The 15932-nt window shown below is 37.1% G+C and overlaps 1 protein-coding gene across 1 annotated transcript in view; it reads right to left on the minus strand.

The window, feature by feature from the left end:
• LOC137037142 (rap guanine nucleotide exchange factor 5) overlaps nucleotides 1-14906 on the minus strand; it is a 32377-nt gene extending 17471 nt beyond the window's left edge. The window contains exons 1-2 of the mRNA XM_067410963.1: nucleotides 14745-14906; nucleotides 5003-5053 (exon numbers count right to left, since the gene is read on the minus strand). Coding sequence (XP_067267064.1) covers nucleotides 5003-5053; nucleotides 14745-14906 — 213 coding nt within the window. The remainder of the gene's footprint in view (nucleotides 1-5002; nucleotides 5054-14744) is intronic.
• Nucleotides 14907-15932: the final 1026 nt, after the last annotated feature.

The following is a 15932-nucleotide window of genomic DNA, read 5'->3' on the forward strand; positions in this document are numbered from 1 at the left end:
CAGAGACATTTCAGATTAGAATTAAGAGTTGATGCAGTGTAACATAAATGTCATAAATATAATGACATCCAAAGGAAAGAAAAATGCATAAATATAATGTCAGCTGTTTCTCCTAGACAGCTATTAAACAGGCTTTTGCTCAAGTCTCCAGCTTTTTCAGATGTTTCTACATTCTCACAAATGATCTAAGCTGCAATCCACAATAATTTTATAGCTCTATATCATAACAATTGACTCTTTTGTGTCTGTTTTTATATGTGCTGTGGAGCAATAATTGAGCAATATGTTTGTCCTGTGGGAAGTTTTTATTAATGTTAATGTGTTTTGTTATATAAACGTGTGCGTTTTGGTGATTAAACGTAAATGTGCACATGGGGATAACAAAAAAACAGAAATCAGCAGTCAACAGTCTTTGTGAGGAAAACAGCTCAATAAACACATCAGTATCATCTAAATTGACTAGTTATATTCAAGTCACAGATATTATTTAACATCAATGGATCAACCTAAATACATTAATTTATAGGAACAAAATTCATTTTTATGAGTTAAATCAGGCAGAAATACCTCTTTAAGTAAACCATAGCAGGTTGCCACTTTTTACAGTGATACTAAATATAACATTTTAATAACTAAATAATAAAATGTAAAAATGGTTATGCTTAAGGTCAAGGGATAGAAAATACCAGTAGATCAGTATAAAAGCAATTGAAATCAGCTGTAAAGTCATGATTGAAAAACAAACTGTGTTTGTGTTTAGCTTGATTATTAAAAATACAGAAGTAGAATATACAGTGCAAGACAACCTCAGCCACATTTGACCTACATCTACACAGTGACATCACCTGCTGTGTGTATGTGTGTGAATTTCTGCTGACAACCACAGTTTGCATATCTATTCACGGATATCATAACGCTTCCTCCTAAACCTCTCGCTCCATCTGTCTCTCTCTCTCGACTCATTAATCAATACAACACTGGCCTCTCTGATCCACTCAGAAGCACCTTCAGCATTATTGATCATGTTTAATAAGACTGTCAGAATCCATAGTGACACCTTCAGCACACAGATGCCCCGTATGAGGTCAGAGGTCATGACCCCTGGACGTGACATTTGACCCACAGAGTAACTGACACCAAAAACACTCACTGCTTTGAGCTGCGATGAAGATTCTAAATTCTAATTAGATGGAAAAAAACATTTAGATTATTAGAATTAATAAATGTAGCTATTTATTGAACATTTCTTGAACTGCATTAAAGCAATAAGGCTGTGCTTTACATTCATTTGAACAAAGTGTCTCAATTATAGGGACCTGGCTTTGCAATATGCTTAAGTACACCCATTACTGAGGTAAAATCACTGTAAAACCAGGAGGGATAAAGCAACAAACTCTCATTTTTATCTCATGATGCACCAAATAATTAATTAGTTTGAGTAGGGTAAACATAAATTAAACAAATTAGTTCAATCAAATTAACATTTATGAGTATTTAGAACATTCATTGTCTTTTGAGTTCACAAAACTGACACATTTTAAATAATCTGAATTATTTAATTGTTTTGAGTTTTATAAACTTGATTCCTTTAATTTAGACAAACTTAAATTTAACTGAAACTGGGCTGGGATTTCTATTTCGCAGCATGCTTTGCCATGACATTCAAAAGAGAGAGTAAATGCTAAAATTAAGTGTTATATAATGTTTTTTGTAGTGTTTAAAGGTGCCCTAGAATCAGAATTTGAATTTACCTCGGCATAGTTGAATAACAAGAGTTCAGTACATGGAAAAGACAGAGAGTGAGTCTCAAACTCCATTGTTTCCTCCTTCTTATGTTAATCTCATTTGTTTAAAAGACTTCCGGAAAACACTCGGATCTCAACATAACACCGACTGTTACGTAACAGTCGGGATCATTAATATGTATGACCCCAATATTTGCATAATGCCAGCCCATTCGACGCATTAGACAAGGAAAGGCAGTATTAACGTCTGGATCTGTGCAAAAATGGCAGATGGAGCAATAATAACTGACATGATCCATGATATCATGATATTTTTAGTAATATTTGTAAATTGTCTTTCTAAATGTTTCATTAGCATGTTGCTAATGTACTGTTAAATGTGGTTAAAGTTACCATCGTTTCTTACTGTATTCACGGAGAAAAGAGCTGTCGCTATTTTCATTTTTAAACACGTGCAGTCTGTATAATGCATAAACACAACTTCATTCTTTATAAATCTCTCCAACAGTGTGTAATGTTAGCTTTAGCCACAGAGCATATCCTCAAACTCACACAGAATCAAACGTAACCATCTAAATAAATACTTTACTCACATAATTCGAAGCATGCATGACGAACATCTTGTAAAGATCCATTTGAGGGTTATATTAGCTGTGTGAACTTTGTAAATGCAATGTATAGTCGAGAGCTCGTGTGGCAGAGAAAGCGCATCTCTTAAAGGGGCCGTGCTGAAAAAATCAGTGCATAGTTAATGATCCCCCAAAATAGGCAGTTAAAAAATTTAATAAAAAAAATCTATGGGGTATTTTGAGCTGAAACTTCACAGACACATTCAGGGGACACCTTAGACTTATATTACATCTTGCAAAAAAACAATCTAGGGCACCTTTAATATTTAGTTATGTTAAAGGGTTAGTTCACCCCAAAATTTTGTTTTTGCGCACCAAAAGTATTCTCGTCGCTTCATATCATTAAAGGGATAGTTCACGCTTATACTTCAAAGAGCGCCAGACATCACTGCCGTTGTCAGAGCGCGATCAGACCTCACTAAGCGAATGCTGAACACAGTTGGACATAGTGGTGTATTAGAGGTAAAAAATTATATAAATAATGTTCGGTTTCTTGCACAATCTGATCATTTTGTGTCTTAGGAGATCAATGTGTCGTCACAAGCTGCAGGGTTTAATTTGGATTTGTCTGTGCATGTTATTTGACTCTTATAAATTGTGTTACCATTCACTCGCATTATAAGGCTGACAGACGGCAACAGTTGGAGTTAAAAATCATCATTTGTGTTCTACTGAAGAAACAAAGTCACCTACATCTTGGATTCGCTGGGGGTAAGCAGATAAACATCAAATTTTCATTTTTGGGTGAACTATCCCTTTAAGGTTGAACCACTGTAGTCAAGTTGACTATTTTACCCATGTTTTTACTACTTTTCTGGACATTGAATGTGGTAATTTCATTGCTTTCAATGGAGGATAAAAAAAAAAAAAACTCTCAGATTTCATCAAAATATTTTAATTTGTGTTGTGAAGATGAGCAAAGGTCTTCCGGGTGTGGAACGACATGAGGGTGAGTAATGACAGAATTTTCATTTTTGGGTGAAGATATGTTAAATGTTATATTATATTGCTGTATTCAAGTAACAATTGCTATGCTATGCTAATGCTATCAAAACATTTTGTTACCAATTAGCAAGTTAGCATTTACTGAATTAGCTAGTTAAAGTTAGCCAAGTTTACATTAACAAAAGTATTTAAGTTGAGTTTACATGATATATTTACAACATATAACTTAAAGAAATACATTCAAAATGTAAAAATATAGAACCTACTCAACGTTACTGCAAAAATATGATTCTTTTAATTCAGCCAAGAGTTCATGCCGTGACAAATCGATCTTCTACTGGTCGCACTTCTTCACGTGATGCGAATTCACCAAACTTGAACTTCGGTGCGCAGCAAAATGCAGAATTTTTTTGCTTGCGTTTCCAGTCTGACGCATTCGCGCACGTTTGAATGGAAGTCAATGGAAAGAAAAGTGCAGTGTGACCGCACCTTTACAGTGTAACACAACTAGTATATTGGCTAGTCGCTTGATGTCATACAGCCCCGCCCACAGTGGAATCTCATTGGTCAAAACTCTACATAAAACATCAAAAGTTCTGAGTGGATTTTCGCTTTCAGATTGAACTGTGGCTGGTTATGTCACAAAGTAATGCTTATTCTCTCGTGACTTAAATAAATACTTTCTATAGCCCCGTCCCTTTTCAGCGCCGTGCTCGTTGTGTTCTGTCTTCCGGTTTGTGTTTCCACTGCATGAAGGTAAGATCTTACGGATTTATGAATTTTAAAATCTTCTGACATTTCTTATGACATCCACTTCAAACATACAATGCTCATGGTAACTTTCATCAACTCTACAATACGTAAATCCACTTCACCAGTTAATTACTTCTCAACAGCAATGCCATAAAAATATACGGAGGTTCAAACACAAAATTCTAAAGATGGCTGTGCGCTTGTTTCTCTGGTGCATAAGGTCTGCTGCTTTAATAAATTCTGGGGTCACTGAAAGAATAGAACAGATAAAGATCATAATCTCTAGTCAGTGATAATCATCTATATTCATAACTTTTTCATTGTTATGTGACGACCTATAAAGCAGAAGAGCCTTTTAAGGGGCTTCCGGGGATCGTGGCATTGTCTGGTTCCTGTGTTTGATCCCGTATCTGATGTATGTTCTTTCACACACAAGCCCCATCAGCGCTGCACACGGCCGATTAGACGTCAGCTCGAGCATTTAGCAGAGCTCAAACATGGATTAAAAAGCTTCAGAGATACTAATGAGACGTGAAGAATCACATGAGAAGATCCACAGATTAACATCACAGAACTCACACCACCATCATCATGTGTGTGTGAGAGAGAGAGACGCAAAATAAATTGAAGCTATATACAAAAAAACTAGCAAAAGCGAAATAAAAGCTAATTAAAATAATATTAAGTACTATAATAGTACACAAAATATTTGAGCTCATATCGAGATCCCTGACTTCAGTCTGAGACATATCTTCTGAAACTCAAAATTTAAGCAAATTTAAGCAAATTTTAAAATTTTTGCATTCTATTTAATCTCATTGCTGTCTTAGGAGAAACATTTTTCTTTCATAAGATTCAATAATATTCAGGGTGGACCCTGTAAAACTGTACCAGCTCCTCACCTGTCAGCTTTAGGTTGCGGTTTCTTACCTTGGGTTTGGGTGTGACGCCGGTGCTGGGTCCCGGGATGGTGTCAGGTGACTGCTACACAATCAGAAAGAGAGAAACAAGAAGTCTCAATTCAAAAACAAATAGGTTAAACTCAACACAACCACACATGAACATTATGAACCTTTCACCACATGTTCACAACCTTCAAACACAGCTGAAATTTTCTGAATCTCCTGCAGACAGACTTTCAAACATCAGGGCATCATGCGCTGACGTGGCCTTCACATGAAAAGCGCTGCAGATAGAGTCACGGAGATGCGAGTTAATCACATCTCAAAAGTGACATTCTGCCCTGTTTCTGGATGTCATGATGTGCCTTTGATGTTGTGTCATACAACTTGATGCATCTTTCTTCATGTTTGGTTTTGACACTTCACAATGATACGTCATGCAGATTGTGTGGTAACCTTTGGCTGTGCATTGAAAGGTGAATGGGGTCAAACTTTTGGGTATTTTGATATACTATGGTACTAAATGACTTCCACATGCATATGCCATTGTGTTTACTCCATGGTACTTGAAAGAATACTGCAATACAATATTTCATATACAAAAAAAAAACATGCCATAATTGCCATAACTGACATCCAAAAAACCTGGTAACATGTCCCTAAACCATTTTCGTTCATTGAAATAAAATAAAATAAATTAAATAACAAAAAATAAATAATTAAATAAATAAAATAAAATATTAGATGAAAATTTTCCCTTGGCAACTAACTTAAATAAAATTATTAATAATTTAAAAATATTTTATACATAAAAAAGATAATAAATAATAGAAATTACTAAAAGTAAAATGGAAATAAACATAAATTAAGGTTAAACACGAAATAATAAAAAACAAATAAAAAAGACAAAAGCACATAAAATGACTAAAATTAAAAATATAAAAATAAAAATAAATAATAAAAAAATTACAATTTGAAATTAAAAATATAAAATTAAAGCTAATTCAAAATATTATTAGCACTGTCAAATCACTGAATCACAATTAATCACATCAAATAAAAATGACAAAAGCACATAAACTTACTAATATTAAAAAATATATAAAAATAAATATAAAAAAACAAAAAATAAAAATTTAAATTTTGAAATATAAAATTAAAGCTAATTCAAAATATTAATAGTGCTGTCAAATAGCTTAATCGCAATTAATCTCATCTAACATAAAAGTTTGTAAATATGTGTGTGTGTGTGTGTGTGTGTGTATATATATATATATATATATATATATATATATATATACACACATATACATATATATATACATATATATACTTATGTTAGATGTGATTCATCGATTATTAGTATTAAATAATACTAAAATAACACTGACCCTGGGTAATTGAATGGTACTATTTGCTTGTGGATGCTTAACTTCACGACTAAGAAAACTTTGCAGGCACAGCGTATGACATGAGGGACTTAATGACATTTCACTTCTACTTAATAATGCTCTCTCAGCATGACATAAGTTTATATTAAAGCTGTGCAGTCATGTGATCATGTCAGCATGGAGCGGGCTTCAGTAAAGTGACGCTCTGTTAGAAAGAAGGCTTGTTAGGTTTTATTTGAACAAACTTTCTGTGTCGGGCCTTCATTTCGAGAGATCCTTAAAAATGAGGAAGAGTTGGATCAGTGGACAGAGCTGGAACAAAGACTTTGATCCTCATTATAACGATCAGAACTTTGATCAGAATGAGTTTTATCTGTCTGGAGTGGCCCACATTCGTTCTTCTGTGTGTCTTATTCTTTTACAAGCCAATCTTTTATCTTGTGTCTCCATTGTTCTATTATATAAGAGCATAACAAGAATACATAAAGATAATTCAGATTGCATGGTCGTTATTCTCTTCTACATGTGTGTGCATTCTTATTCAAGTTAACTGTATGTAGTCACATTCATATTATTTCTTTATTTCCATTGTGCATCTGTGTCACTCAAGTCTGCACTGTTTGCTGATTAGTTCAATTTTAGATATGTTGACCAACAAAGCGAAACTTTAAAGTGGTGGTTGATTATGATTTTCACTTTTTTTTTGTTAGTGTGTAACGTTCTGTTTGAGCATAAACAACATCTGCAAAGTTACGACGCTCAAAGTTAAAATTTTCTTTTACAGAAATCACTTTTTAAGGACTACAACGAGCTTCTTCCTGAGTAAGTGACATCACTAACCCTAAAATTTACATAAACCCCACCCCCGAGAACACAAAAAAAGGGGGCGGGGCCATGTTGAGCTGCTTTCGAGAAGAGGAAGAGTTGTTGTAGTAGAGTGTTGTTTTCATGCCATCATTTTACACCGGACTGCTTCACAAACGAGGGTCAATTCAATGCAGGATTTGCACAAAAGATTAATGCCGCGTTCCAGGCAACTCGTAACCCGTGTTTTTCCAACCTTCTACCCGTGAAAGTGCACTGGAACAGCAGTCAAAGCCGTGACTTCCCACCCGTGAACTCGTACTAGATCAATGTACTCCCAGTTACGAGTTCTGACGTCACATAGCCCGTGAAACAACAATGGCAGCCCCTACGGATGCCGTGTTTATGCAAGTGCACGGTAAAATAAAAGGTATAACAGCTTCTCTTGCCTTATGCGCCGTTTTCCTCCTCTGTTTCCCTCAAATAAGCAAAGAGTAAGCACCTTTGGCGACAGAAATAATTAATGAGCATAAGCCCCATGCACAGCCTCAAACTCATTCAGAATCAAATGTAAACATCCAAACAAACACTATACTTACGCAATTAGACATGCTGCATGACGAACACTTTGTAAAGATCCATTTTGAGGGTTATATTAGCTGTGTGAACTTTGTTTATGCTGTTAAAGGCAAGCGCGAGCTCCGGGGGTGGGGGAGCGCGAGAATTAAAGGGGCCGCAGCCTGAATCGCTGCATAGTTAATGATGCCCCAAAATTGGCAGTTAAAAAACTGAATTAAAAAAAATCTATGGGGTATTTTGAGCTGAAACTTCACAGACACATTCAGGGGACACCTTAGGCTTATATTACATCTTATGAAAACACGTTCTACGGCACCTTTAAGATTAATTTGTCATTTAGATCTATCATTAAAATAATTAAAGCCATACAATAAGGACACATCGAATATGAGTCTCTTGAGTAAAGAAATCTCTTTACTCGTTCAACCACAAATTAATCTTTCCAAACAGGTTTCGCAAACACTCAAACCAGACCGATCAGATCAGGAAGATACAAAACCAACATTACCATTCTACTATCATGTCTGACATCAAAGAACTCTGAAAAATAGAAATTGATTCATCTGTTCAGTCGGCTGAATATTGTTTGAAACTCCGGAGAATGCCTGTGATGATGGTATTGGCCGTGACGCGAGCTGACCTGCAGGTGTCCACAGACAGACTGCTATCAGCAAGCGCTTGCCTCTCTGCAGACGGGTCTCTCCAGGGGCCGTGCGTACGCTTGTTGGCTTTGTTTTGACTGGGCTCTAAAGACAGCGTGTGTATCAGATTTACTGTATTGATTTGCTGTGGGCTGCTGTTGGAGATCTGGGAGCTGAACCCTGTTTGGGTCGGATAGGAAATGGAGCAGACAGGCCACGGAGATAAGCAAAAGCATGCGGTGGAAAAGGTTTTTTAGATAAAAAAGGGACCGAAAAAATACATTCTTGTCCTTCACGCATACCTAAAATCTTTCTATGAAATCACCTTTCTCATCATTTATGGCTCATAAATCACAAAATGATCCCATCTTCTCAATGTCATTTAAACAATCCCTTATCCTTAAGTATTAATCTTTTGTGCATAACTCGTCCCATACCATTTGTGCTCCAGACACAAATGATTTTTCAAAAATTGTGGAGAGGTGTGCTGTTCATTTAATAAAGTCTTTTTATGCAATCACCTTGCAATGACCTACCCAGTAAAACACATAGCAACACCAAAGTAACCACTTGGAACACCCAGACCACCCTAGCAACCAACTAGAACACCCCAGCAACCACTTAGAACACCCAGACCACCTTAGCAACCACCCAGACTACCCCAGCAACCAATTTGAACACAAACACCCCAGCAAACACCCAGAACACCCTAGCAACCAATTAGAACACAAACACCCCAGCAACCACCCAGAACACCCTAGCAACCAATTAGAACACCCAGACCACCCCAGCAACCAATTAGAACATGATCACCCCAGCAACCACCCAGACCACCCCAGGAACCAATTAAAACACATAGAACACCCTAGCAACCAATTAGAACACATAGAACACCCTAGCAACCAATTAGAACACCCAGACCACCTCAGCAACCAATTAGAACATGATCACCCCAGCAAACACCCAGGACACCCCAGCAACAAATTATAAAACAAACACCCCAGCAACCACCCAGGACACCCCAACAACCAATAAGAACACATAGAACACCCTAGCAACCAATTAGAACACATAGAACACCCTTGCACACAATTAGAACATGATCACCCCAGCAACCACCCAGACCACCCCAGCAACCAGTTAGAACATAGAACACCCTAGCAACCAATTAGAACTTGACTACCCCAGCAACCAATTAGAACACACAGAACACCCTAGCAACCACTTACAACACCTAGAACACGCTAGCAACCAATTAGAACACGAACACCCCACCAACCACTTAGACCTAGAACACCTTAGCAACCAATTAGAATACAAACACCCCAGCAACCAATTAGAACACAAACACCCTAGCAACCACCCAGGATACCCTAGCAACCACCCAGGACACCTGAGCAACCACCTAGGACACCCTAGCAACCACCCAGGACATCCATGCATAGAAAACTACTGTCCTTGACTGAGCACTGTGCTGCTCTTTACTGAACTATATTTTTTGTACACATATATTTTATTCCATATTCTTAAAAAGATTTCTGTGCATTTTATTTTTCTTTCTCTTTATCCTGTCTACGTAGAGCACTGACAAATTACTGTGTATGAAATCTGCTACATAATAAACTTTCCTTGCCAGAATACACCCTCTAAAAAAAACTCATGCAACCACCTAGCAACACCCTAGCAACCACCTAGAACACACCATCAACAAGCTAGCAACAACCTAGTAACTTCCCAGAACACTCAAAAACAAACAAACAAACAAAAAAAAAACAGTGAAACTACCTAGAAACCTTCTAGCCCCCATAGCAACACCCTGACAACCACTCATAGCAATGTGTAGAAAATGGAAAATAGAAAATGTGCACAGTTTAGTTCTGCATCGCACAAACACTTTTATTCACCCGCACTGATAAGCAACATTCTACAGAGAGAGAGAATGAGGGAGAGGATTTACAAATGCATGAAGGAGACAGGGACAGAGGAGAAATGATATACAGAAGTATGATGAAGAGAAGAAAAGTGAACAGAAAACACAGGAAAGGATGTATAGAAAGCATCCTGATTCACTAGTGCACACTGATCCAGAGTGCAGTGAGTCTGTGTGTCATTATGTGTCAGAAATGGATTACTCTCAGATTAGAGACACACACACACACACACACACACACACACACACATACACACACACACACCTCTCTCTTGCATGGCTTGCAGATAAATCTGTCGCTCTGGATGAGTGCACTGCAAGATGGAGACATCAAACAAGCCTTGTCTTTCTCGTTAAGATTTCATTGCATCCAGAGCCGCTCACACACACACATCCACTTAGCAGCATGAGGACTAAGTCATTAAGTGCAGTTTTTCCATCAGAGAATTGTGGAGAATTCCACATGAGATGTCTCTTCACCACTGCCGCTTCTGAAACGCCCTGTTGAAGGCAGAGACGAGCGTCTGTCGACCCATCTGAGAATAATCCAGCACATAAACCCAATTGCTCAAAGGTAGCTCTTTCATAGCGCGCAAGACTTCTCAGTTAGGAAACAATCCTGTCTTAGACGTTTTTTCCAAAGACATGAGATCATAGTTAACATACTGTAAAAGTATAGAGCTATAATATTAAAGATAAAAATGAATAAAATTAGTTGGATCTCGGAAGAATTTGATAGGAAGTGTTCATACTGAGATTTTTCGATTGCAGACACTAGACAAGACATAACTGCAATCTTTTTTTTTCTCAGGAGAAACATCTGAGAAGCTCATCATTTAATGTTATCACTGTCTAGGAGATATTACTGACATCTAACGTGATTTTTCTTTCATATAATTTGTCCTGAACAGCACAAGAGGTTCTCTTTGAGCTCACAGCTAGAGAGCACTTGACATACATTGTAAAAAAAAAAATATATTTTCTCCATGTAGTGGACTTCACTGGGGTTCAACGGGTTGAAGGTCCAAATTTCAGTTTTAGAGCAGCTTCAAAGAGCTCTACATGATCCCAGACGAGGAATAAGAGTCTTATCTAGAGAAAGGATTGGACATTTTCTAAAAAAAAATTAAAATTATGTAGTTTTTAACCACAAATGCTCATCTTGCACTGCTCTGCGATGTGCCACGCATTGTGTAATCACGTTGGAAAGGTCACGCATGACGTAGGCTGAAGAAAAACTCCATCTCATTTTCTCCTCCAACTTCAAAATCATTGTTGTTTTACCTTTTTTTTTTTTTTTTTTTTTGTAAAGGCCGTTTGACTTAGTCTTTGCATGTTCGCTTTGTAGAAACTGGATTAGTACTTCCACCTTTGTTGCGGTTGACCTTTCCAACGTGATTACGTAATGCGTGGTGCATCGAAGAGCAGTGCAAGACGAGCATTTGTGGTCATTTTTAGAAAATGACTGATAATTTCGCTAGATAAGACCCTTATTCCTTGTCTGGGATTGTGTAGAGACCGTTGAAGCTGCACTGAAACTGTAATTTGGACCTTCAACCCGTTGGTCCCCATTGAAGTCCACAATATGGAGAAAAATCCTGGAATGTTTTCCTCAAAAACCTTCATTTCTTTTCAACTGAAGAAAGACATAAATTATCAGGAAATTTGAATTCTGAAGAACTAATCCTTTAATAAGATTTTTCAAAGTAAATAAAATGAAGATTATTAGGAGTATGTTTTACAAGATAATACTCTTTCAATCTTTCTTCTTTAAAATTTCACAATTAATTTAACGTGTCACTTACAGGTCTTAAAACTACGGAGCCCCGCACATGACATGCAAGAAAAAAAAATCAAATTGTGCTCACGATTTACTAATTCGTTCCCTAGATACTAAATAATGCACGATTTATAAATCAAGGGAACGAAATAGTAAATTGTGTTTTAGTAAATCGAGGGAATGAATTAATAAATCATGCACACGATTTAGCCTACTATTTTTTTTTCTGCATGTCATGTCCAGGGCAACTTTTTGCCACACCTGCAAATAGCCATTGACTTAACAAAATTTACCGGCCATAAATGTTTTTTACCAGCCATGAAACATATATTAATCCTTATTTAAATTGCAAAAGTTATTCAGTCAAGAGCAATAAGTGACTGTTCTTACAAACGTTACAAACACAGACAGCAGCAGGTATATTAGGCTGCTGTCACTTTAAGAGGTAACGCATGATCACATGTGTTACACATGTGTTTTCTTTTATGTTTTCTTTAACATTCATTTAAGACATAACTTATTATGCTTACGCCAATAATTTCCAATACAGGCAGTTTGACATAATTTTGTTTGAATATGTCTGTTCAAGTGCAAGAAGACGTGAAAGAGAGCTTAATTCAGTATTCGCACTCAGCGATCGAGTAATGAATTGAGTTCCTTTTCGCATCTTCTTGAGCTTGAATATTTAAATTGGCAAGGCTTAAACTTTCGTGACGATGCAGCACTGCCCCGTCAACTGTCCCAAGCGTCATTCACATTCATGTTCTCACAATTTTGCATCTTCATGAAAATGTCACTGGCCAACTGGTGATTGGCACCATTTCATATACTCACGCACATTGTTACTCACATTTGGTGCTTGGCGAGTGTTAATTTTAGGCCCTGTTCACTTATATTGCCAAAAAAAATCATTAAACATACTTGTTTGAGTTATGCTGTCACATGTTATTTTAAATAATTATGCCTTGATTGCTTTATTAATGATCACATTATCGTTTACAGTGCATATCATAACAGAAACCTCAACCAAAAAGGTTCTCCTGTGCCATTATTGGGACTCTAAAAGGTTTTCCTCTAGCATCAGCTGTTAAAGCCTTCAAGAAAGCTTTATTTTTTGCTCATTATTCTACAGGTATTTTATAAACTGACGCTCCAGTAGCTGCTGTCACTGCAGCACACAACGAAACAAATGTCACGAGTGTAATATTTGTTTCTCATTTAGTGCTAATGAGGCTTCCATTTTTTTATTCTCTAATCACCCCGGGGCGCATGACTTGAGTCAAATGAGCCCGAACCAAACATTCTGTTCGGAGGCGTAAAAACCCTCACGGAGATAAAGATGAAACCCTGAAGAACCAAGTGATGTTTATGCTGTCTTTAAACAACTACAGAAGTTATTAAATATAATTCAAAAGTTACATTTCTGAAATGTTAGAGTTACAAAAGTCTTCATTGATGACTGTGTATTTCCATTCGCACGATTAATCAAGCCTTATACAAATGAGAGATATTCACCCACACACACATACAAACCAGCTAAACAATTCCTGTCTTCAACCCTCTGAAGCGCTGAATAGCCCCTCTGTCATGCCAGGAGTGTATAAACAGAATATATATCAGCTCATTCCTTACAGTCCACAAAAAACTACTGTGATGGTACTATGGGATCCGATACTGTGGTTGGTTCCTGATGATCAATGTACTTGAATACCATATGTTTACATGGTCACTCTTTTAAAACAATAAAGGTTCTAATTAGAATCATAGGCACTTGCAGTATGATGTCATAATAGAACCTTTGTAAAGTGAGAATTTTTACAATTTTTACAACAACCTTTAATAATACCACACACGCAATATTCCGACAATATTGCATATTTTATATAACCGCAGAACAATATTCATACAACAAATAGCCTATCGGCAATTCAGCAGTTCACTCTTACAAGATACAGCATGGTATTTACATGGTACACAAATACATTGCAGTGTCCAAATACCACAGTCATACCAATATAGCACCATGTCCAGAAAATTCATACTTTTTTTTTTTGTAAACACATCATTGACATATTATGCAGCCTTAAAAATCATTCTGCCATTACAACATTTATCATGGTAACCAGTTTCTCCCTGTTATTGTCACCACAGTAAAACTGTGTTAAATTGGTATGAGCCACCAATGTGAAAAGAAATTAAACAAAAATGACACATCCCATATTAATTTATCATTTTACAGCAGTAACAAAACTGATGTGTTTGTACTTTAGCTGAAACTATGGTTACCATGGTAACTTGTATAAGGGTGCAATATTGCAAAGAATATTAATCGAATTCAGCAAAAGCAGAACATTTTCCTTTTTCATGTTACGAAGTTACAGCCGGTGTGTGTTTGTGTACCTGTGTGTGTGTATGTGGATCTCTGTTGCCTTAGATACCACGACTGAAAAAAAAAATAAAAAAATTACAGCCTCTCCTTCATAATCAATGACATTTGTATTAACGCATTAAAGCATTGACAAGACGCATCAATCACATTTTCTCATAACGCCAGGTTGTTCATGCACATTATAATATCAGTGATGGTGGATATGGGTGGTGTATTGATGATGAAACACATCCTTCATCATGCATTGGTAACTCACGCTTTTTTTGCGCAGGTTCAGTCCGTGTTTTAATAATCCGGGCAGATCTCTGATCTTCTGTTTGATCTGGACCTGATCCCTGGCGGTTCTGTTCCATCTCCAGCTCGACAGGAGTCCGTCCTCCGCGGTACAGGGGATGCTGTCGGATTCCTCCATCATCATCCTCCACCTGCTCTTCACGCACACGGACACCGGAGCGACATTCCGCCGCCGCTCGATGGATCTCCAGCCGCCGCAATGAGCCGCTCAACCGAGAGAGGAGACAAGACCTGCCGTACACTGCTGCTCCACCCAGCGATCACACACACACACACACGCACACACACACACGCTCACATACAAATACATTCAGCACTCACATCGCTGTCCAAATAGGACATTCAATAGCCAACACTTCTGCATTAATATGAAACATGCACCTACAAGGAAAACTTGGAATAAAATGCATTATATTTACTTCACGTAAGAATCATGTAGGAACATGCCTAAAGGGAGGCTGTAGCTAACTTCTGAGGATAATCGCTTCCGAAGTTAAAACCAGTTCACCTTACTAAATGAGACATGATGAGACATGTGACATACTGGGAATTTAGTGCCAATTAAACTAGATTAAACTATATTTTTCCAAACTGCGCTGTTTGTGGTCTTTTATCATTCTGTCTGGAGATATGTCACCAAAATCAAGTCTTTAAGACAGAGATTGGCAATGTGTGGCGATCCTCATGACCAGCTGTCTTTTTAAACGGCAATTTTATGCGTCATTTTAACTGATAATTAAAGGGTTAGTTCACCCAAAAATTACATTTCTGTCATTAATTACTCACCCTCATGTTGTTCCAAAATACCTTCGTTCATCTTTAGAACACACATTAAGATATTTTTGATGAAATCCAATAGCTGTCTAATTTAACAACCACTTTCAAGGTCCAGACATGAAATGAAGACATTGTTAAAACAGTCGACGTGACTGCAGTGGTGAAGCGACGACAATACTGTTTGTGCGCAAAAACAAAACAAACAAAAAAAATTATTTAGCAATCTCTTCTTTTCTGTGTCATTCCACTATGTTATTTACATCTAGCGCTTCCAGGTTATACGCCAGAACACCGACTCATTATTGGCCGGCTCTTATGTCAGTATCGCACGCATGCGTTGTGCTGATCATGTGATCAGCTTCAGCCAATACTG

Source organism: Chanodichthys erythropterus, chromosome 15 (genome assembly GCF_024489055.1).
Source record: "Chanodichthys erythropterus isolate Z2021 chromosome 15, ASM2448905v1, whole genome shotgun sequence".
Lineage (NCBI taxonomy): Eukaryota > Metazoa > Chordata > Actinopteri > Cypriniformes > Xenocyprididae > Chanodichthys > Chanodichthys erythropterus.